Below are 22,280 nucleotides of genomic sequence, written 5' to 3'. Positions count from 1 at the left end.
TACTGATAGTCAAAAAAGAATGTAAATGCTTGTGTGAGAAACAAACTGTTCCCCATGGACTGTTTTGGACAAAAGGGTTGGACAAGTGTGTGTGTGAATGTTCACATGACAGCAAGTAAGTGGGGATTTAACTGGGGTCAAACAGCATGGATGTTCAGGAACCCAGTGCGCATTCCCAGACTTGGCTTCTGTCATGACAAGGAGCAGATTGCATGTGCTGGTGAGGCCATGTCACCTTGTGCTGCTGTGCCTGGCAAGCACCTTCACTTCAGCAGCAGCTTCACTTGTAGCAGTTGTGGCATTCTTCCTTCTCTGCCCTGGAAATGGGTCGTGGCACTGAGATGACAGATTCACTTCTTGTTAATTGGGTTGATATTTTAACTGTAATTAATGCGTTAAAATGAGATTAATGAATGGGCAGCCATCAAGAAAATGGTGCTAATAATTGCAAGGCATGTGAGAGTCAGGGAGGACTTGACCCATACTTTTTACTGCTGGTGGTTTCTTTTGGGTTTAAATCAGTTCACTCACGGCTAGGACAAACACACAGGGATAATTCTTTCTTCTGCTGGACTTGAATTAACCAGCAGCACTGCTGGTGACGTGCTTGTGCTGGCAGTGAGGGACACAGTCACCCACCTGGAGCTGATCTCTCCCGCTCATGTCGTTACAGGCCACGCGCTGAAGGCAAGGAGCCATGGCTGAGGATAGGAAAGACGAAGCCAAGGCACCACACTGGACTTCAGGTCAGCTAACAGAGGCTTCTTCACACCCACATTCACCTGAAATGAAGGATCAGGGTGGCGCGAGCGCTGGACTGGTCAGAAGTGCCAATGGATTTTCGTACCGAGAGGATGAGGAGCTGAGGCTGGGCAGCCACGAGCAGCCAGGGACGTATGCTCAGACCAAAGAGAATGGCATCAATGGAGAGCTGTCATCAGGGAGCAGGGAGACTGCAGGTAATGCACCTCCATGCCCTGCTGCCGAGAACAGGGCTCTGCAGACCCTGGGGCCTTCTCCAAGAGGAAATGTTAGGTGGAGTCAACATGCCATGGGGGAGCTGGCATGAGGAGGGTGTAGGTGCTTTGGGAGGGCACTTGCTCTCCACTGCAAGGACTGCATCTTCACCCAGATACATAGTCAGAATTCTGGGCAGGGCTCTGAGAAGGCTCTTTGTAAATGAGACAGGGTCACCCATCAAGGGATGTGGCAACAGACTGGTACAGAGCAGCTGCTCAGATCCTCTGGGCTACCAGGGAGTAGGAAACTGCCCAAATGTTGTGCATGGATGGCTCATGCATTTGTGTGTGCAGGAAGGATGGATTCTCCTGTTATTGCTCACAAGTATCAAGACCTTCTTGAAACCATGTACTGTTTGCAAAATAATGCATTGCTCATTCTGGCTGGGAACACCACAATTCAGTATCAGCATTTTTTCATCCTTGCCCAACCATATTTCACTGGGTGCTCATTGGGACTTAGTCTATTTGTAAACGATGTAAGGTTTTTAGAATTCAGCTTGTTATTTGCAGAGAAAAAAAAAAAAAGAGTGTGACTGTGTCAAAATGAAATATGCAAAGCAAGTTTCCTGTTTTAGAAGTAAATGCTAATTATCTTTATGCAGAGTTCCCACTCCAAACCCCAAAAGCACAGTGCAAGAAGAATTTCTCTTGTATAGACACAACTGCCCTTGATGCATCCATTCATGCATGCTAAAGAGATCTTTCTAGCAATGTTTTTTTGGCTGTTGACAGCATTTGGAGATGCTATCCATAATTTCTCAGAGGCTGGAGAATTGTAAGGCTCCTGGACCATACAATAATTTCGTAAGCAAATGTTCTGGAAATGGAGATATCTGCTAAAAGTAAATGTTTATATTTTAAGTCTCTTCTTGCACATTGGCTTTCAAATGTTGGCCAAGGTAAAAGAAATCATGTGTGAGCATTCAGGTGGACACAGTGTTGATGACTGGGGAGATGATAATGAGGTCTTGTCTCTTTGCTCTAACCCAGCTTTATTCTGTGTTTAGCCAGCAAATAGAGACTGAGTGTGTGTCTCATCTTTGCCACCCCGTGTTGGTCACCCCGTGTTGGACAAGTCCCCCCATACATTTGCAAAAGGGGGGATTACAGGATGAAGAGGAATTTCATGTCCTTAGGAAGGGAGGAGAGAAATGCTTTTCTCATGCTCTCTCAAGCTCGGGTTCTCAGTGCTGGTCAGAGAGATCCAAACATTTGAGTTTGCAGCTAATGGGTGACAGGAAGAAGAAAACCACTGCTGGCATCAGCAGGCATTACAGTAATGCCTTTTCATGTTGCTTTTTGAGGCAAGTGGTTAAAAGCAGAACAAGACAAAATGAGGAAGCATGTTCTAGGGCATACAGTAGTGCTGGGGACACACATTTGCTAAGGGGACAAGATTACTCTTCATCCAGGTGAAGTTTGCTTCAGTCACCACTTTGTGGCCTCATTTCCTCCTTTCCTGCAGTTTTCTCACTGTCTGCTCAGACTCTAAGATCTCTGGTGTGGAGACTTGCTGTCAATATGTACAGCTTTTGTTTGGGAGTCTTAATATAGCTTATCTCATGACATCTTTGTCCTTGAGCACTGGAAAAGTCCCTAGAGCCGCTTGCCTGGCTCTCTGGAAACTTGTGTACTGCACACTCAGGCACTGGCTAAGCCCACATTTAATCAGGGCAATGTAAACCGTTGTAGGGTACTTAAGATACATTTATTTCAATATTTTTTTCCTCTTTTGAAGGAGAAACCAGTTAGCAACTTACTGTAGTGGTAGAAAGAGACCAGAGTGTGTTTTGCCTCTTCAAACTAGTATTTACTAGCTGGATGTGCTAAATGCAGTGTGGGAGCAGGACTTGAAGATTTTTGATGTTCAATTCAGAATTTGATCTTGAAATTAGGATTCTTATTCACAACAAAATTTAGTCATCTTTGCTGTGTTTGTCTGCAAATTGTAGCTTCAGCGGGGTATTGCATCAGGTAGGGTTTTTAAATGCCACTCTGATACACATAATTATCAATAATGTGAATAATTTAATCATTTGTAGTAGCTTACTGACTCCAAACATCTGAGGAGAAAGTGCACAGGAAGCCACAGTTGATGGAGATCATTAACCAAGCTGTGGCTTTCAGTAGATGTACAGGGATTTTATTTTCTCTGGTACAAGTCCAGCGCTGTAACCTAGGAAGATCTTTGGCTTCTCAACCTTCATGTTGGAGTCTGTAAATCCCCAGCAACTGCCACAACCTTATGCACAGCAGAGCACCAGTTCAAACAGGGATTTCCCAGGCAGCTGTCCATCACCCAATCCCTGGTGCATTTTGAGGTGTTTCTCCTAAGGAAGGGCTGCTGCATCTGCCTGACCCAGGAGCTGGGATTTAACCATAAAATGGCCCTCTCCAAGGGAGAGGTGTTCTGTAGCAGGGCAATTGATCCTTCAAGGCACAGCTAAGCAGCAGGACACCCATTCACAGGGCTTGTGCTGTAAAATCAGAGGACTGTGTGTTAAGGGAAAAGTTAGGATAAGGCCACCAGGACAAAGACACCTTATGCCACAGTGATGCAGAGGCAAGGGATGGTAGTGGGGGAGGAAGTGACAGTTCTTCCTGAAACACATCCAATCCATCACTGCTAGTGACATTTTTAGATTTGCACAGTTAAAATTTGCCTTTGTGTATATTTGTCTCTCTCAGTGTCTAAGAGTTGCTGAGTCTGACCTCAATGTTTGGAATCCTCTGGATCTGGCTGTTGTATTGCCTTTGATTGATCTGTCTCAGCATTGTGCTGGTAATGGCTGCATGATGGAGACACATCAATGCCCTCCTTTCAAAGGGACCGATGGGAACGTGGCAGAGTGCACAGAGCTGAGGGCAGGGCAGCCTCAGGGCCTGATCCAGCAGGCACCCAAGTCAAAGGCAGATACGTGCAGGAGAACAGCCCTGGTTTTTTGGCATAGCCCACAGGAATCTATTTAGGGGTGTGATATAAGTGTGGGTGGTAAAGCACCTATATCTTTTTGGATGCATTTTGTGGATATAAATTTGTATATTTACCTGGGCTGATGCCTTGTGAAGGCTTACCTAGAACTGAGGCTAGATGGAGTTAAAGAAAATAAAGTAGGGATTTATTAGGAGGCCTCAGTGGATGCACCTTGGGCAGCACAAGAGCCCAGCCAGGGCTACACCCCAGGTGAACCCAAAATGGTCACAAAATGGACGACTGGTCATGGCGTCTCTCACTTTTATAAGTTCTGGTGCATTTGCATATTGGAGTTAATTGTCCAATTACAGCTTTAACTTATAAAGCCCCACCCTTCTTGTTTTTCTCTCCTCAGCCCATTTTATTTATGCTCTTGGGCCTGAGATTTGGATCATTTGTCCTTGGTCCCCAGCTAGAGAAGGAATTGTTTTGTCTCCCTGCTCTGTGAAGAGAGCTCACCATGCCCTAATATGAAGCTCAGAGCTACACGCTAAAGCAGCACAAAATCTGAAAAATATAAAAGCTAAAACCTGAGGATTCATTTCCCCCTTTAGAGGGCTTGACAGGGCCTTTACCATGTTGAGTCTCTATTCTAAATATTTACTAATAATAGGTATTTAATTACAGATAAGTATCTAAGATAAGTATCTCCCTACCTCTGGCAGACCAGCTGAGCCCTGTGCTTCTGCCAGACACAAATCCCACGCTGTTCTGGAGGTGCTCCTGAACCCACCTTGCCTTTGGTGCAGTCTGCAGCATCCCACAGCCTGAGACCACCGAGTTTTGATGTGTTCTTCCTGCTTCATGCCTGTCCATGTCCCTTCTCACTTGCACACACAGAGCATCTTTGGTGAAGACCATGGAATTATTAAGAGTGAAGAATGAGACCTTTAGATTTTGTCAAGCCAAACATTTTCATGTTGTATGAAATGTGTTATGCAGAGGGACATGATAGTGTAATCCTCAGAAGCTCACTCTGAAGTGGGCTGACAAGGAAAGCTTTGGACTGGACCCAGTGGTAGAGCACAGGATGTGTCTGACTTGCAGTGAAACATGGGAGTGGCAGCCTTTTCTTTGCTCACTGGAAATTTGTGGTCAGCTAACTGGGAAAAGCTGTGAGGAGGGCTACAGATATGCTGCAGCATTCTCTGGGAACTAGCAATTCAACATAATCCATTCTATTTGAATTGCAAGAATGCCAAACTACAAAGGTTTGGCTTTTTGCACTTAAAATGCATCTATTTTTTCAGTAATACAGTCAAATTTACCAGTCAAATTTATATAATTAGGGATAATAGTGGTGAACATTGTGAAGCATCTTCTACAATATGTCTTTATATACAGTGACTCAACTGATTAAGTGCTTTCTTCATTATATGCCAAATTCAGATTTGTAATTGGAGGGGGTTTGGATTATCCACACTGTTATTTGATGAATTATTTTTTTGACAGATGAAGGGAAAGCATTTCCTGAAATCCTATTACCAGAGCCTCAGGACAGTGTCTGTGTCCTGGTGGCAGACAGTGTTAAGGACGGTAACATGTCATACCAGGGTGACAAAATGTAGCCCTTCAGTGAACCCAAGCCATGTGGGATGCAAAGGGACTGTGGTGAGCTGTAACAAGTTCCCTGACAGGGCACAGCAATCCCACTGCAGGCTGGGCACTTTGGGGTCACGAGGAAGGTGGGTGAGAGGCAGCCCATGGCAGATCCATGAGAGACCTGTGAGGAGGAATGAAGAAGTGGCAGTGCTGATGTGAGGGGCTGAGCAATGTGGGGAAATGCTCAGCAGGAGAGCTGGTGAGTTGGAGGCTATGAGGGAGCAAAGCAGGAGTGGGAAGAGGCAGGGGAAAAAGGAAAATTGTAAGATAAGCTAAGGACAAGAGAAAAAGGTCCAGTTTTATCTGCTGATCCAGAGAAAAACTTGTTTTTTTGTGATGGCAGATACTACCCCAGAAAGGAGGGGATTCAGACAGCAGGAAACAACTGAAGAGAAAACTGGGAAGGGACAAACCACATTACAACTTGGAATGTAATTTAACTTAATTCAGCCTTTTGTTTCAGGCTTTGTAAAGCTGGACTAAGTGGGTATGTGGAACAGACTTATTCCTCTGACCATCTACTCTTTTAAACAAGCATATTTCTATAAGGTGCAGGGAGTGTGAGTCTGAAAGACTGCCCTGTTACAGCAAGTAGTACTTTGGCAGAATCCCTTTAGGTTAGCTATGCAAAAAAACCCCAAAAACATGTTGAAGGTGGGAATTGTGCTTGTTTCAGCCTCCTGCTGTGTCTCAAGGAAACAGTCTGTATCCCATTGTCTTCCATAACCTTGCCTTGCAGTAGTCAGTCTCCAGGTCAAGAGGATCTTGTTCACAGCCCACATCAGCACAGCACTGTTAGAAAATCACCATGGTGGTTAAAACATCACTGTGGTGCTTTGTTGTGCAGGCTGAGGGCCCTCAGTCCCTCTGGAGTAGCCCTGGAGCAGAATGGCAGCTCTGTGTTTGGGGTCACTGAATGCAAGAGCCTTTCCAGGCTGAAATGCACTGAGAGCCATACCCTGCTCCCATGGTGTGCTAGTGGTTTGTTCCCTCCTCTAGTGACATCTCACTTAATCTCCTTTTCCTTCCTCTCTCTTTTGCCATACAAGTGGTAATATTCTGATGGCACTGGCAGTAGACACACAAACAGGCCTTCTTTGTGTGGAGGCATTTTTGTTCTTTCCAACAGGACTGCTTTTGTCAGAGCTTTGCTTTTCATTTGGCTGTTTGCACTGGCTGTCCTGCTGCTGCCCAAGTCCTTGTGGAGCTGTAAGTCCCCTGATAAGCTCCCTGAATGCCTGTTTCCCAAAGGAGCCTCCCAGCCTTGTTGTCAGATGTGCATTTTCAGCAAGCGGCGTGTCTTGAGCAATGCAGACAAAATGCACAGAAGGATGCAAAATCAATGACATTCAGAGCTGAATGTGACTGCTGGGTTTGTCCCATTTCTGTTATTTATTTTACAGAGCTGGAAGAAGGTATCTTACTATGTCATTGATGGCTCCCATGGGAAAGAAGCTGTTAATTAGGCATTTTGATCTCCCTCCCCTTGCCCAGGAAATGTGACAGTAATTACTGTACACCATCCTCTTTGCCAGTTTAGATTCAGGCAAACACACCAGGCATCTGAAACTTTTCTTCTCTGTGTTAAGTGTAGTACAAGTGTCATTTTCTGGGACACGTTACTGGAATATTATAGACATATTCAAAGTGTGTTGCTGAAGACTGTGTGGGTGGGGGCAGCAGAACCCCTCTGGGGAACTTGTAAAAAATGCTGGGGGTTTTACTATTCTCTGTTAACCTTGCTATAAAGGAGTAAAGGCACAGAAATTCCATCTTTTCACATTCCCTACCCACAGCTATCTTCTCCCTGACCCTTAAAATATTCCATAACTACTATATAGACCATTCTCTGTGGGTTTTTCTGTGGCTGGCCCTATCAGTCAATCCAGTAAGACATCTTTTCTTGTCCAGTCATGACCTCTCCAAGGGGCTGGCTCTGCCCTCCCACCTCCTCTTAGGGCTTTAGAAATCAGTCAGTGATTGACATATCTTGGTAGGAGCTGGAGGGTCTGGCACAGTTGTGGGCAGAATGCAAAAATTACTGTCTGAAAAGGGAGGAGGGTGAGATAACCTGGTGTGCAGGCGCTGTTGGTTCCCATGGCTGGGAGTCAGCCACTTAGAGAACACCAGCCATCAGGCTTTTTAAACCCTAAGCTCCTCTGGAAGTCTGTAGTTCAGATCTGCTTTTGAAAACTGTATCTCAAACCAGGTGCTGTAACACCATCAGAGCCAATTGCTGCATTCTACCACATCAGTGCTGCTTTTGGCCCAGGGAAGGCATCCACAGCCATTTCCTCAGGCTCCCTGTTGCTGTTTCAATTCACTTTGCTGTTTCCTTGTTACAATACAAGCAGTGCAAAAGCAGCTGTGCTTCTTTAAGAAGTGAGAGCAGAGTGCCTGTGAGCGTGTTGGCTTGGCAACCAGCACGCACTTGATGCTGTCAGTGCTCCCAGAAAACATAATCTATAACCTCAGAGATGTAACAAGGAACAACAAGGCTGGGATATGGAAGAAGCATCTTTCATAACATGTTTCAGCCACACCTTAGTTTAGACTGTATGCCATGAGCTCTGTTTGTCAAAGTTGCCTTTTGGGAGCATCTGCAGCCCTTCTTGGGGGACTGCTGTGAGCAGGAGAGTTATTGCTGCTGAAAATGTCAAATACTGAAGGCATTCTGGGAGTTTCATTTTTGCCTTGTCTCTGCTTTTTGCTTGCCTCTGCCCTCCCTCCCCACCATCCATGTTTCAGTACCTGTTCTAATGAGGGCTGTAAATGCAGATTTCCCTGTCTCTGTTGGTCAGATCTCAACCATCCAGCAGTGGCATTAGCTGAGTGACTGGTGGGGCAGCTGTGCCCAGAAAACATTCTAATTTATGGCCTGTTCTGCTGGAGTCCTCTTAATTTTATAAAGTATGTGGTAGGAAACAGCTTGTGCATTTATCAATCACATAAAGTAGACAGGACTTTAAAAGCCCTGTCTTTTAAAGGCCCCAGGGTGGAGAGAGCCACCCCAGGTGAGCCAGAAGCTCTGTGCAGAGCCATGGACAGGTGGCCCAGCACTGTGCAGGACTGTGTGCCACCTCCCCACAGGCTTCTGCCCTCTGGGCTGGGCTCAGCTCTGCCCCTTGAGAAGGGGTAGAGATGGGGTGCTTCAAAGGCTCATTACTGTTGTGTTTAAAGGGTCTGTCATGGTCTCCATCACCATGATGGCATCATAAAGGACATTCAGAAACACTGGGCAATATTTGGCACTGAGCAGCTGGTATTGCTGGGGACTGTGCCAGCATATAATCTTTCATTCCAGTTTTGGTCTGAGGGCAGAAAGATTTGGAAGAAGGTTCATTACTAAACAACAGAGCCTTGTTTTGCAGGCACACAGCTACTCTTGTTTCAGGCAGAGCTGAAATGGCATCTTCCCCTCCAAAGTCACCTTGGAAGGGAAGCAGCAGGTTCTTAGGTGACAGCAGGGGATGTGCTGGTGAGCACTGCTGGCCTCATTTCCAGCTCCCTTGCCCTGGGTCATGAGGGCAGTCATTAACCCACTCAGCCCCACACTTCACAAATCCTTCCCTCCTGTTTTTCCACTGTGGAAGCTCAGGTGTAGGGTTGATGCACTTTCCAGCCCAGGACAAGGCGTCCCCAGGTCCTGCCAGCACACAGAGTGGACATGAGCCCTTCCTCACCCACTGGGCACAGGTTGAACCCTTGGTGGAGAGGAGGTAGGTGCCATCACATCCCTCACAAAACTGAGAGTCACACAAAGTCTCCTCCAGGCTTGCTGATTCCTTTTTCCCCCCCGTTGCCATGCCAACGTGGCCCTGCTCAAAGTGAGATCTCTTTCTAAGCTCCACTGAGAGAAAGTATGTAGCCTAGGAGATTATTTAGCATTCAGGAGTGCACAGGCTCCCTGTGACGTCTGTGAGCCACAGTCAGGCTGGCTGACAAAGGAAAGGAGGATTTAGTTTTTCTCCTCTTTTCCTCTAGCATTTGCTTCTCAAGGTTAAGGGAGATAAGGAAGAGACTCCAAGCACTTTGTGATCGGGGCCCCACTCTGAAGTCCTCACTGAGGCACCACTTTCATGGAAATGAAAAGAAAATGTTACTTTGGGGTATATTTTCTGTACAAAGTACAAGTATGAGAGAGATATATATGCAAACTCCTTGATTTGACTAACCACGATTAGCTACTCTCTATTAAAATTGGAAAGCAAAGGCAATCTGGGTTTGAATTTGAGTGAGAAACTCGAAGGAAATAGTAGAAGGAAGCAAGGGACAACCCCCTGTCTTTGTCTTTCTTGCTGTTTTAATCTGTGAGGTTACAGTATAGAGAAGAAACCATCTCTTCTCTTCCTGTATTCATATCCTGGGTAAGGACAGCAAAACTCAGTGTGTACTAATGTTTTGGTTAGGGCTTTTTGTTCTGTGGAGTTGCTACTGGTAGATTAACTGCTCACTTGAAATTCAATCCTTATAATGGTAATAGAGATTTGCTTGCCTTTGCCAGCTGAAGAGATGGAAATCAGCACACAACAGCTGGCATTGGCTGGCAGCTGAGCACTGATGGTCCCGTGCCTGTGGCTGATCCAATGGCTGATCTGGAAATTCATAGGCACTCCAAGTGAGATGTCTCTGTGATGGTGTTTACACTGTTATTTGTTCTTTGGGAGATTCTGAGCAAAATATTTACATTTTCTCTGCTGTTTCACAGACTGACTACAGAGCACAGTAAATGGTGCTTGGAAAACCTCTGCTGAAGTGATGACTTAGAAATGCAGTTTTGGTTGTTTTGTGGGATTTTGTTATATTGAGGCATTCCTCATGATGTGCAAAAAGTGCAGGAAACTCAAGGCACTCCAGCTGTGTACATTAGATCATGGGAGTGAGCCCTTCTCCTGTGTGTGGAAAATAACTCTCCAGAACTTTAGTTTTAGTTGCATGCAGTTTTATTTTATGGAAAATAACTGAAAGATATCATTAGCTCCAGGGCAGGAAAACCTCTTAGCTGCTTCTCAGAGTCATTTCACTCAGGACTAAGTAGATTGAATGGTTCATGGAAATCAGATTCACTGGGAAGCACTGTGTATTTTGAGAGAGGAAAATAAACTCCAGGTACTTTGCTTTTTGTTTCTATTTCCTTCCTTGAGACTAATTCATAATGACACGTGATCAGTTTGGTAGAGCTTCCAGCAACCCCTATAACCTCTGGCAGTTAGGATAAAACTGATTTACAGTCTGGTTCTCTGCCCATGCATCTGTCCAGACAGATAATTCTGCTCCTCTTTTTGAATGTATCAGCTGCCAGTGCTGTGTAGATGGGGCAGTCTTGCTGCTGTACTGAAACTGATTTCATCCACAGCCTTGCACCACATATGGGGAGAGGGAATAGGATTCAGTGGTGACTGTTCCTTTTTTACCCCAAATTCAGAGTATGTGCTACATCTGGGGTAACACAGCCTGCAGAGGATGTTGGTGAGCTGAAACTAATCGCTGGCTGTTCCTGTGTATGAGTTGCTTTCTTTTTCCTTCCCTGTCATCCTTTCTCTCTATTTGAGAATATGTCATCCTTCTCAACAATTGCTCTGTCAGCTCTTCCTTCTCTTTCTCCTTTCTCACTTATGTTGTCTCTTTTTTTAGTCTTGTTCTCTGTATGTGCTCCCAGCTTTATCCCAGCCATCCAGTGTAGCTGCTCTGCAACCTGGAATTTCCACAACTGCTCCTCATTCTCAGTACACTAAGGAGCTCAGCCTCTGGATGCAGCTCTCTTGGAGGCTGCAGTGCCCCCAGCCCTGGTCTCAGCTCTCCCCTCAGCAGCTGGACATCTCTAGCACTGTGGCTGCAGAAGCTTGCAGCTATTTAGGTGCCAGAGAAGACAGCTTTGGCAAAAGTGGAATAGGTAGTTCAGAAGGTCACTGAACCATAGAATGGTTTGGGTGGGAAGGGAACTTAAAGCTCATTCATTCCAATCCCAGGCTGCTCCAAGCCCTGTCCAACCTGACCTTGGACACTTGCAAGGATGAGGCAGCCACAGCTTCTCTGGGCAACCTGTGCCAGGACACTGAAGCTGCACTGAGGGCTTGGATGTACATCTCTCACATTTTCCATCTTCGAGTGTAGGTGCACGTTTCTCTTTCCTAATACATTGCACACACAGAGCTGTGAGCTGGCAGTCCCCAGGGGTGGGCAGGCAGTGGATGGGAGCAGGATTCAGGGATGAGTCCTGGTAAGGCAAGGCTCCCTTCAGCTGGGGCAGGGCCAGAAAAGAGGGGGAGAGATGGGAGAACTGCTGACCTTGGCTGAGAATTGCTCTGAAAGTGAATCTGTACATGACACAGGCGACTGTCTGTCTGTGGGGACACCTGCACATGTTCCTTTGGAAGGATGCAGCACCATTCCTTGTTGGCAGGAGAAACACCCCTGCCTTGGTACAGGTGCAGGCTGGACTGGGAAGCAGGGCTTGGGAGAGATCAGCCATGCAGCTGCTGCTGCAGTGCAGAGCTGGGCTGGACCAGCAGCGTGAGCACTGAGGTGAGCAGGGCATGGCATCGCTGCATTTTATGTGTTAAACATCCCCCCGTGGGTTAAACCAGCATCCTGTTGGCATTGACAGGTTGATCTTCAGTCATCCTGACCAGGCATGACTAAATCCCACACAATATGTGCATGGGTTAATGTTAATTTTAAGCTTAAATCCAGCAAAGTTTCTGTAGCACACTGTGAATCCTTTTTTAAAAACATCAGAGAAAGCACTGTAAAATTGTTTAAAATCATCCCAAAAGGAGCTAAAAATGAACTTTAAGGGATGCATCACCTCCTTATGTAGGTGGCTGATGCTTCATTGACTTTTGTAGAGGTTCTTAAAAGTCGGTTTGTTTAAAATGTTAACTTGTACTGAAGCCCAAAGCTAATATTGATTTTAAAGTGACTTACCCATTATGTGCATTTACTCACACTGAAAGGATGAAATATCTGGTTCTTTGTTTTGAAGCCAAAGTGGTTTCTTCTGTGTGAGTCCTAGGGAATTAATACTTCTGGGAAAGATAGATATAGCTGCTTTGTGCGTGCAGGTGTTGTTCTGAGCTGATGCCAAGTCTCAGGAAAGGCAGTGGAACATCACTGCCCTGCCCTGGCTGTGGGTTTGGTGTTGTCAGCTTCAATATTGCTCTAAATTGTGTTGCCCATGCATCAGACAAAACAGAACTGATAGCTTTTCCCACCTCTGATTTGGCTGGGAAATGCTGACAGTAAATATTTTGTTCCAGGCAATAGACTTAAGAAGATGGACTCAGGGGATGCACAGGAAACAAGTATTGCAGTAACGAGGGCTCATTTTCAAAGTGTTGCATTATTGTACTGACATTGGTTTGACTCCTTTTTAACAGACTTACATATTCCAGGGGGTACTGAGGAGGGGACTGGTCCCTTGCTGTTTTGTTCTAGAGCTGCTTGATAGTGTGGCAGAGGCCTCTGCCTAATAAATGTGCTAGGGAGCCAAAGGAGGGGGCTCACTGGAGCTTTCAGAACGGCTCCTGGTTCCTAGCATGAGTCTCTTTAGGTTTCCCACTGTGTGCCTTGGAGATTTGTACTATGTGTCCAACTCTCCCACTGAAGAAAGCGATCAGGGAAATTCAGTCAGAGCAGGGCAACTGAAACATGTGGAAGCAATCCAGGGACAGGCAGCCTGAGCTTCCCTGCTGCTTCCTTGAGTGCTGCAGAGCAGCTGAGGGTGCCCAGGAAAGCCACCCTGTGTTTGTAGCAGAGCACAGCCAGGCCAGCACTGCTCAGCTGCAGCCAGGACTCCAGCTGTACACCAGATTTACTCTGATATAAAGCCGATAGCACAAGAGTCATAGAACCACTGAGGGTGGAAAAGACCTCCAAGATCATCACGTTCAAAAGTGTTAAAGAGCTGGGTGGTGGTGGGTCAGATTTACAATCTAGAGATTGAGGACAGCAAAGGGAGGGGCTGTTGAATACCCCAAAACACAGAGGTGTAATGCATTTGCAGTGGGGCTCACCAGGGTATGAAGCTGCTGTGCCAGGTACTCAGCTGTAGCTCCACCTGCTCTGCCCTTCTCACACAGTGACTGCAATACATCTTTCCCCAACGTTAATCTGAATGTTTGTACCTTGGGAATCCAGTGCATTAAACTGTCAGAGCTTTTTCTTTCCCAAAACACAGACCTTTTCTGGCCTGTTTTGCTGGTTAGCTGGTGAATCCTGGTGATTAAATTAATCTGTCGCTATCCTCATGGATGCTGCCGTAGCTTAAAGTCAATGAGTTTATTAGGGAAATGATACTTGTCTGTTGTGTTGTGGCTGCATTTCATTTAAAAGCTGATGTTCATGTTATTTGCCTTCATAACTCCTGCCAATTATTGTTAATATTGCCAACATCCAGATCAAGGACCTACTTACAGCAAAATATTTACACTCACAAAAGCCGTTTGAAAGCCAGTATTTGAATTCTGCAAAGCTATGTTATGGCTTTTTTTCTTCAATCTCAAGCACTAATCTGTTGGCACTTTTGGGGGTTTATATAACTTATTCATGATACTTTGATAGCTGCTGTGCATTTGTTTTTTAATCTGCATGCAGAAAGGCAGTATTTAGAGCTGTCATCATCCCAGAGATCAAGTCCAAGGTGTATCTTTGCTTTTTCCACCCCAAATGCCACTGGGTGATGCCTGCATCTCTTTTTTTCCTCCAACATTTCAGTAGTCTTGAGTGAAACAAGTCATCCACCAGCTTCCAGGAGAGTTGTGCATGGATTCAGGACCTGTCCTTAGGGGACTGGCTAATGCCTCTAAACAAATCGAATCGCTATTTGCTTTACAGCCTGGCTGCACTCAGAACTGCAGGACTCGGGGGGGAAAAATCCATAGGTCCTGTTTTGCTTTTCAAATCATCAAAGACAGCAAATAGCCATTTTGTATCTTCTCTTTCTGCAGGAATATGTGGGGTGTTTTGCCTCACAAGGCGGTGCAGGTTGCTTTGTGCTTTTGTTGTTGACTCGATTGCACTGTGCCAACAATTAGTGCTGGTTACCTTGGAAACTGCTCTGAATCCCACTGAGGATTTTGACAGGCACATCTTGACTGAAATTGCTTTGTTTTCACAGTTCTGCAAGTATACATGTAGCTAATCCTTTTGTTGTGCCCTGCCTGTGTTGTTTCCTTAAAATGTAGCAAAATTAATGAAACATATTATTTTACCCTTTCCATCTCATTGCAGCTTTCTTTAATCCCTTATTCTGCCTCAGTGCTCCAGGAACATTAATTACCCTTTACTTTAACTGAGCTCACTGCTTTTTCTTTCTTGGTAGGTGTTTGATGGGTGACCCCATGAATGCGTGTGAAGTTTTGACACAATTTGCAGTCTCCTTCTTTCTGTTCCTCCTTCCTGTCATCCCTTTTCTTTGGTTTTCTCCTGGAGCAGAAGGGGCTAGAATGCTTAGGAGATAAATGAAAACAAATAAGAGCAGGGATTCTGCACACTACTCATCAGGCAGTTGGTTATTGGTGTCTTCTACTGAGCTGCAATCCTTTATTTGGAGAATTGGATTTGAAAGTGTTCACCTTACCTCTTCCTAGAACAGGAATCCTTCCCTCTGCTTTCGAAAAGAACAGTTTTATTCCCTCAAGAGGGATTCTTTCAGTCTGGTGCATAATGCATCAGTTCAAAATATTCAGCCCAGAAATGAGAATGGCCATGCAGTTCAAATAGGTAAACTTCATTTATGCCTTTAACAAGTTATGCTTTACAGAGATCAGGTGGCATCTTCTGTGGCCACAGGACACTCAAGGTCTTGCTGCCACCCTGGTGGCATTGGGTAGTGCTCTTGCCAGAAAGAGGAAGACATGATGTTGCTCTAGTCTGGGAAGATTGTCCTGATGAAATTGTGGAGATGTGGTACGCATTTCATATTAGGAGGCACTGTCCCAGTTGCTGTGAAATGGATTCTCAAGGTGGGAAGGAGCAATAGATAAGTGGGCCCTGTGATCTTGCTGAGTGGCAGTCATGAAACACAGGTGACTGCAGGCAGGAAAGGAGAAGAGCTAAGGAGAAACACTCTGATCTGACTGGAGGAACTGTGGCCTGATTAATCTCTGACACTGTTACATGAGGTGACTAGCAGGCTGTTCTCAGGGCAGGCTGCACCAGCTCCCAGTTCACTACCAGCAGGATCCTTGCATCAGTGCCAGTCACACACCTGTGAGGCAGGGAGAGGCTGTGAGCCCTGCCCATCCTGTCAAAACCAGTCCTCAGAGTAATCATTGCACAGAGGGACAGGGGAGAGAAGATAAAAGGCATTGCTGGATGAAACAAAGCAGCTGAACAGTTTCACCTAAGAAGTGGTGTTCATAGCAAACTCAGCTTCTCCATGAGTTGAGTCTGAGGTTGCGGTAGGTTGAAAGAGAAAAAAGTGCTAGAGGCTGAAGGACAACCATTAAAAGGGCATGTAAAGAACAGACATCACAGATGTCTCACAGATCTGATTTATGCTCTTGCCTTTATAGTTGCAGATTTTAAAAAACCCTATATTTTAAAACTATTTTGTGGAAATGTTTATGTCAGGACCTGAAAGCTCAGACACCTATTTTAAAATACTCTTGCCACTGTCTGTATATCTGTCTCTGGGGCTGGTAAACATGTCTGTTATAAAAGTTAATGGAATGGAAAGCTGTCATGGGAAATAGAAGTATTGTAGGTAATGTGCCAGTGGAGACATCTGCAGTCCAATGACAAATGCAGCAGGATCAATAAGGAACCAAGGAGAGCTTTGAAATTACATCTTGGCCTTGTACAGGATCTGATCCCAGATACTGCATTGTGCTGTAGCCAGTCTTTGGCATGTAACCTCATTTACCAGCCCCTGTCTGAGTCTCTGTCTGGGAAGGGGGCTCAGCTATCAGGAGGGAGTGCAGGAATGAAGAATTTCAAGTTGGAATTACACCTGCTTCAGTGTAATTCTCAGTGCTGGAGTGGCTGGGCTGGGGATTGGGCAGCTCCTGTGCCTGTGGGTGTACTTGTGAGGAGGGCAGCAGCCTTTGGAGGCATCAGGTCTTCTAAACCAAGAGGGAAGGCTGTGGCTCCCCATCACAGCTGGTTCAGCATCCTCTGTGCATCTCAGTACTCTGGAAAGGGTTTGTGTCCCCAAGTCATCCCTGGGACATGGAGATTGCTGATCTCCTGATTTGGTATGCTGGGGTTGGGAGAAGAATTGGGCTGACTTCCAAAACCAGGAACACAGAGTGCTTAGTTCATTTGAGTTTTAACTTTGGTTTAAATTAGTGTGGTGCCCCAGACAGGGCTCTGTCCTCTGTGCCTGCCACAGAAGAGCTGTGGCACTGGCAGCAGCTGGCCAGAGGTGACCTGGCAGCCCTGTTGGAGTGTGGTCTGAAGTGACCTTTGAGGGAGCAGCAGAACTGCCATCCTGGTGTGTCAGCCCTGGCCTCTCAGCTCAGCCTGCTCCTTGTCAGGGCTTTGAAGAGCTCATGCTGAGGGTTTTCACTGTGTTTTCCCTCTGTTATGGACATCCCATTCAAGGGCTGCCTATACCTTAGGTTTCTGTATTCCCTAAAATCAAGCTGTGAAGCTCATTCTGTGTCCTGTGCCATGAACAGCTGGCATCTTGGTAAAAGGAGCAACATCTACAAAATGCAAAAAAAGGCATGTTGCTGTTCTTTGTTCTGCTGGAGTCTAAGGTAAAGCCATGCTCCTTGTTGCTTTTAAGAAATAAATCTATTTGTTGTAAATTGTTTTGCATGTTAATGCCATTTCTGTGGCATGAAGTAGAGTCAGAGAGAGTCTGCCTGTTTAAAGAGAGGGAAAATTAATGTCTACAAGCAAAACCATGTCTGGTGAATAGATAGCCCAGCATCCACAGCATTCAAGCTGCCTAATTTTCCCCTTTTTTTTGGTCTTTGGTCTTGGTTTTTTTGTTTGTTTGTTCTTTATCATTAGGCTGCCTTGAACTTTAACTGAACCATAAGAAAACTATGAAAAGTCTCAATAGCAGCCCTGGGAGGATTTGACTTACCCACTGGATCTTCTATTTATAGTGTCCATTAGTATAGAGAAGTCTGTCCTTTTGCAGCAGTCATGTATGGCAAAAGCACTGTTCTGATGAACTGCCCATGCCCCCTGTGTCACCCAAAATATCCATCAGCAGAGTGTTCAGAAATAAGCCTTTCTTGATTAAAGAACACTGCCAAATAAAACAAACGGAACAAAACATACAAGCCCGGAGGCCATTTTTATTTTTATTTACTTATTTTGCGTAGCCTGAAATAGAAATTTCTATTTAACTGGAGACAACCTTTCACCCTCCCTCATAGCTCCCTGTGGAGCATTGTCTTTGTCCCAAGCAAATTAAATCAGGAAGAGAGCTGAGAGGGTGAGAACTGTTTTCTGAGCTTGTAGAGTCCATTTGTGGTAGAGAACCAGGCTGGATGGGAACAAGTGTAAATTCTATTAAAAAGGAGGCAGTTTTTAATGATTTATCTTAACCCTGCTGGGAGGAGAGTTGCTTGGCTCATGGAAAGTAGTTGACCAAGGGGATTTCCTTTGGATATGCTCCAGAGTACTAAACCTGATAGGGGTTTGCATATTCTATATCAGAAATTAATTGGAGCCTCTCGTTAAAATTTTCACGTGAACATAAGCTTCAAAAATGGATTCTTATAACAGTCTTCCTCATTGAGTCTTGATTTGTTGATCTGAGCCAATAGTACAGTCTTGATGATGTTGTCATTAGTAGCTTGGTGGAAGTTTTGACAGGAGGGCCACGTGTCACATCCTTCAGGTGGCAGGAATTGGTGTGGGGTCTTCTGTAGCTGCGGCACTCAGTGAAGCTCTGTGCTGTCCTCCTCACTAGAGCTGTCTTGGTGATGCTCTTTCCTGCTCTGAAAGAGCAGAATCTGCACAGGGATACACCAGCTATCCAAGTTTGCTTTGTGGAAGAGGAGGAGTTTGTCTCTCCCCAGCCCATGGAAGGTGCTGCAGCACGCTGTGGTGTGGGGAGGGCCCCAGGAGCAGGGTGGGCCATGCTGCAGATTCCTTCTCCCAGGCTTTCCCAGCTCGTGCTTTGCAGGCTGCCTGTGCCTCACAACACAGGGAGCTGTCAGGACCTGTAAGGATTCCACATTTCTGTCCAGTCCACTGGTCTGCAGCAGCAGCAGCACCATGTGAGAGTCTGGGAGGTCTGGGAAGTGTCTGCTTTGTGTTTCTCACGCGAGGTAGGAACCAAGAGGTGGCAAGAAGCACCCCCAGCATCCAGCAAGTGTGGAAGCAGCCCAAAATGAGGTGCAAAGCCCCAAAATGAGGTGCAGGCCCCTGAAAGGCAGCTGGGAGGATTGCTGGGTTTTAAATCAATATCCCTGTTCTTTGATCTATAGGACTGGCCACATGCATGACTTGATTGGTGGGGTTATGGTGCTCCATTTGATCTGCTTAACCACAGAGGGGACTTTGATCTCATACTAGGGATGTGTTGTTAAACAGAAGAGCAGAGCTAGAGCTGCTATTCGTATTCTCCTCCTACGGGCACCTTTATCATACGTAGCCTCATCTCAAAAACACTTGATTTATTTCTTCCAATGTGGAAGGCTGCCAGAACTTCTCACCCCTGACAGCAGGAAAGCAGCATCTTTAGACTTCTAATCTGAATTTATCCTCAAGTTTATATCCATGTATTTCAAATGTTTTTTTCAAATTCATGTTTTTCAAATCAGCTTGTTTTTTTCATTGCTTGGTAGTTGTTCTGGTGTATTCCTCTATCTACTTTTGTTGTTGGCAGCAGCCAATGGAGCTGTTGCAGTCACTGCCCTCCAGGTAACCAGCCAGGAGTGCAGTGAATTGTAGGGTATAAACACCAACAATTAGGAATGTTCTTAGCCAGTGGGTGGGGATTTTTAATATCTCGTTAAATAGTTTGTGTAAAAGAAAGATTAACCTAGCACTTTGGTTTTAGACAAACATGGCTGTGGCAATTCACATCTGTGTTTTTTAGGAAAAACAATTGACTTTTCTAAAGGACAAATGAAGAGGAATAGCTTCACATTAAAAGTACAAGGGAATTCTGTAAGAGTAACTGTGAAAATAAATCATTATTAATCTAATGGACAGTCCCTTGTCAGAGTGGTTGCTGTGAAGTTACATGTAGGGCATTGATTTAAACATACTTGCCCTTCCCAGCCAGTTCTTGCCTGAAGGATGTGGTAATGAGTGAGCAGAGCTTTTATTCCTGCCCTCAGGATGGTGACTAATGGGGGCTCTGGCAGGAGCAGGGTGTATTGACATCTGCCATTACAAACCTCTGTCTCCACACAAGGGCTGGAGAAGCAGTGAAGTTTTGCTCTGTTCCCAGGTGTGCCCAGCTGTGCAGCTGGTGGGTTGTGACTGTGCAGCTTGTGGCCTTCCCTGGGGGTCAGCTCCATTGTGTTGGGAACAGCTGTCGGACAGCACTTGGATATAGCTGGAGAGGGAAGGGGTTTATTTCCACTGAGCTTGGCTGAGAGAGAGAAATACATTGATTAATGACTAAGGGAGAGCAGACTCACATACAGATAAGAACCACAAACCCTTTGCTCTCTGAATGTTGCTGGACCAGCCCTTAACATCTTGATTTGTTACATCAAAGGCACCTGAACTTCCAGAGGGGAGGAAACTTCTCTGGTTGCTTCCATATGCATCTGTGTGCCTGATGAGGTTTCACTGCACCTTTGAGTGCATCTGGAGTCAAGCTGAGACACTTTCTCAGTTTGGAAGCATTCACTCCTTGAGTGGTCCTACTACTACATTCTGCTCACTAGAGCAGCCCCTTCCCAGCCCTTCTCTGGTGTGCTACAGCTTGTGGGCAGTGGGGAAGAGCAGAGTGTGGGTTCTGTGGCACCCAGCTCTGTCAAGCATGCAGTGCCTGAGTCAGCTCCATGCACAGAGCAGCTTGGGGGCCAGCAGCAAGGAGCCCATTCCACCAAAAAAATGTCATCTCTGCCATCCCTCTGCATGGTACTCACACCTACTGTTTAAATAAAGCTTTGTGTGGCAGCCTTCAAAGGGGTGAGGAAGATGAAGTATTGATTTTAACCATGCAAGAATGCTGTTTGGCCCTTCAAGTCCCTCAGCAGCATAGATGGCTGTCTGGGAAGTGCCTTTAATGCATACTGTATGCTGCTGAGGAGGAATTAGAGTCCAAAGGGCGTGTTGGAATGCAGCTAACTTTGTATATTAAATGTCAAAAAATTACATTGCTCAGCTGCCCATTCTATCCTTGTTTGCAAAACAATACCTGCAGACGTTTTTCTAGACATTTAAAAATGATTGTCTTAAAATATTGCAGTTGCTGCACATTGTCCCTAATAGAAAGAACATTTAATAATGATGCTTTGTGCATCCTGATTAGAGCAAGCTCCTGATTTTTATAAATACTTGGCATTTTTCACTGAAACCTTTGGAATATCTAGTCCTTCTCTTTTATTTTTAATGATTTCCTTATATTTCAGGAAAAAAGATTACCTTTTAAAAATGGATTAAATCAGCCTCTGGTTTTTTATTGTTTAAGCTAATCTTTCTGATTTCAAAACACCATTCTGATCAGTATGCTTTTCTTTCTTTTTTTCTGACTTTGCTGCTGCCACAGAAGAAGTGTCTGCAAGGATAGTACAAGTAGTAACAGCTGAAGCTGTAGCAGTCCTGAAAGGTGAACAGGAAAAAGAAGCCCAGCACAAAGATCAGCCTGGATCGCTACCTTTAGGTAAAATGAGACAAAGAATGTTCCAGGTATCCTTGTGTCTGCAGATGTCTGTATGTATATTAAAAAATGCAGTTCCAGCTGTGTATTCACGTTGCTTATGGTTGTGGTTGTAAACCATAGCCACCAGTGGATAAATGCTGGGACCACAGGATTATAGCAGGATCCTTGTTCTTCATGGCCCTGTGACTGCCTCATTCCCTGTTTGCTCTAACAGCACTTCTCCACCTTGGTTTTGACTCATGGTTGAGTAGCCATGAGTGTGTTTGGTGGTAGGGTTTGTCATCGTGTTGATTGGGACTGTTTGTGTTCAGCCATGTGAAGGATTAAGGTCTGAAGAGGCAAAGATGGAGTGACAAATAAAAAGAAAGTGAGGCTTTGCTGGTTGGGTGGTAGCTGCTCAAATAGATGGAGGGGGAATATCTTCACAGGAAGCAGAAAGGAATGAATGGGGCACACCAGGTTGAGAGCACCAGGCAGAGTGAGGGCAGATTGTGGAAGAAGGAGTCACATGGTAAAAGCAAATTCCAGCAGTCTGTACTGGAAGGGGTAAGAATGCCACTGGTCTGTGCTGTGTCTCCATCCTCCTCTTGCCTCCTTTGTTTAATACCTCTGAAATATACATGTCTGTGTATCTATCTTATCTATCTATAAAAGAAGGTAGGTGTAAAGCCATTTGTACCTAAAGTGCTTGCTCCTTGCCAGAAAACTTTTGCAGTAGCTCAAAACATGTCCACCAAAGGCCAGAGAAAGGACATACTTCATCTTGAGGTAAGGAAGTCATGCAAGCCTGTCCTGGGATAGATTCTGCTGAGTGCATGTTCATTGTGATTAAATCAAAACAATGCCCTGCAGTGTTTCCCCACAGGTGGTAATCTGCTTGTTTTGGTGCAGTGCTTGGCCTTGCCTAGGAATGAATTAAAGTCAATGA

The 22,280-nt window shown here is 45.3% G+C and overlaps 1 protein-coding gene across 16 annotated transcripts in view; it reads left to right on the top strand.

The window, feature by feature from the left end:
- The window catches only part of MAP2 (microtubule associated protein 2), a 222,712-nt gene that overhangs the window by 152,041 nt on the left and 48,391 nt on the right, over nt 1-22,280 (top strand). For 15 of the 16 annotated variants that reach the window (XM_066553195.1, XM_066553197.1, XM_066553193.1 and 12 more), the window contains 2 exons: nt 674-959; nt 21,239-21,352. In XM_066553195.1, coding sequence (XP_066409292.1) covers nt 698-959; nt 21,239-21,352 — 376 coding nt within the window. In that variant the 5' untranslated portion in view covers nt 674-697. The remainder of the gene's footprint in view (nt 1-673; nt 960-21,238; nt 21,353-22,280) is intronic. The other variant, XM_066553194.1, reaches the window with a different exon arrangement.

Source organism: Molothrus aeneus, chromosome 7 (assembly GCF_037042795.1).
Source record: "Molothrus aeneus isolate 106 chromosome 7, BPBGC_Maene_1.0, whole genome shotgun sequence".
In the NCBI taxonomy this organism is placed as follows: domain Eukaryota; kingdom Metazoa; phylum Chordata; class Aves; order Passeriformes; family Icteridae; genus Molothrus; species Molothrus aeneus.
The sequence above is the reverse complement of the archived record's forward strand: the minus strand, read 5'-3'. Positions and strand labels throughout refer to the sequence as shown.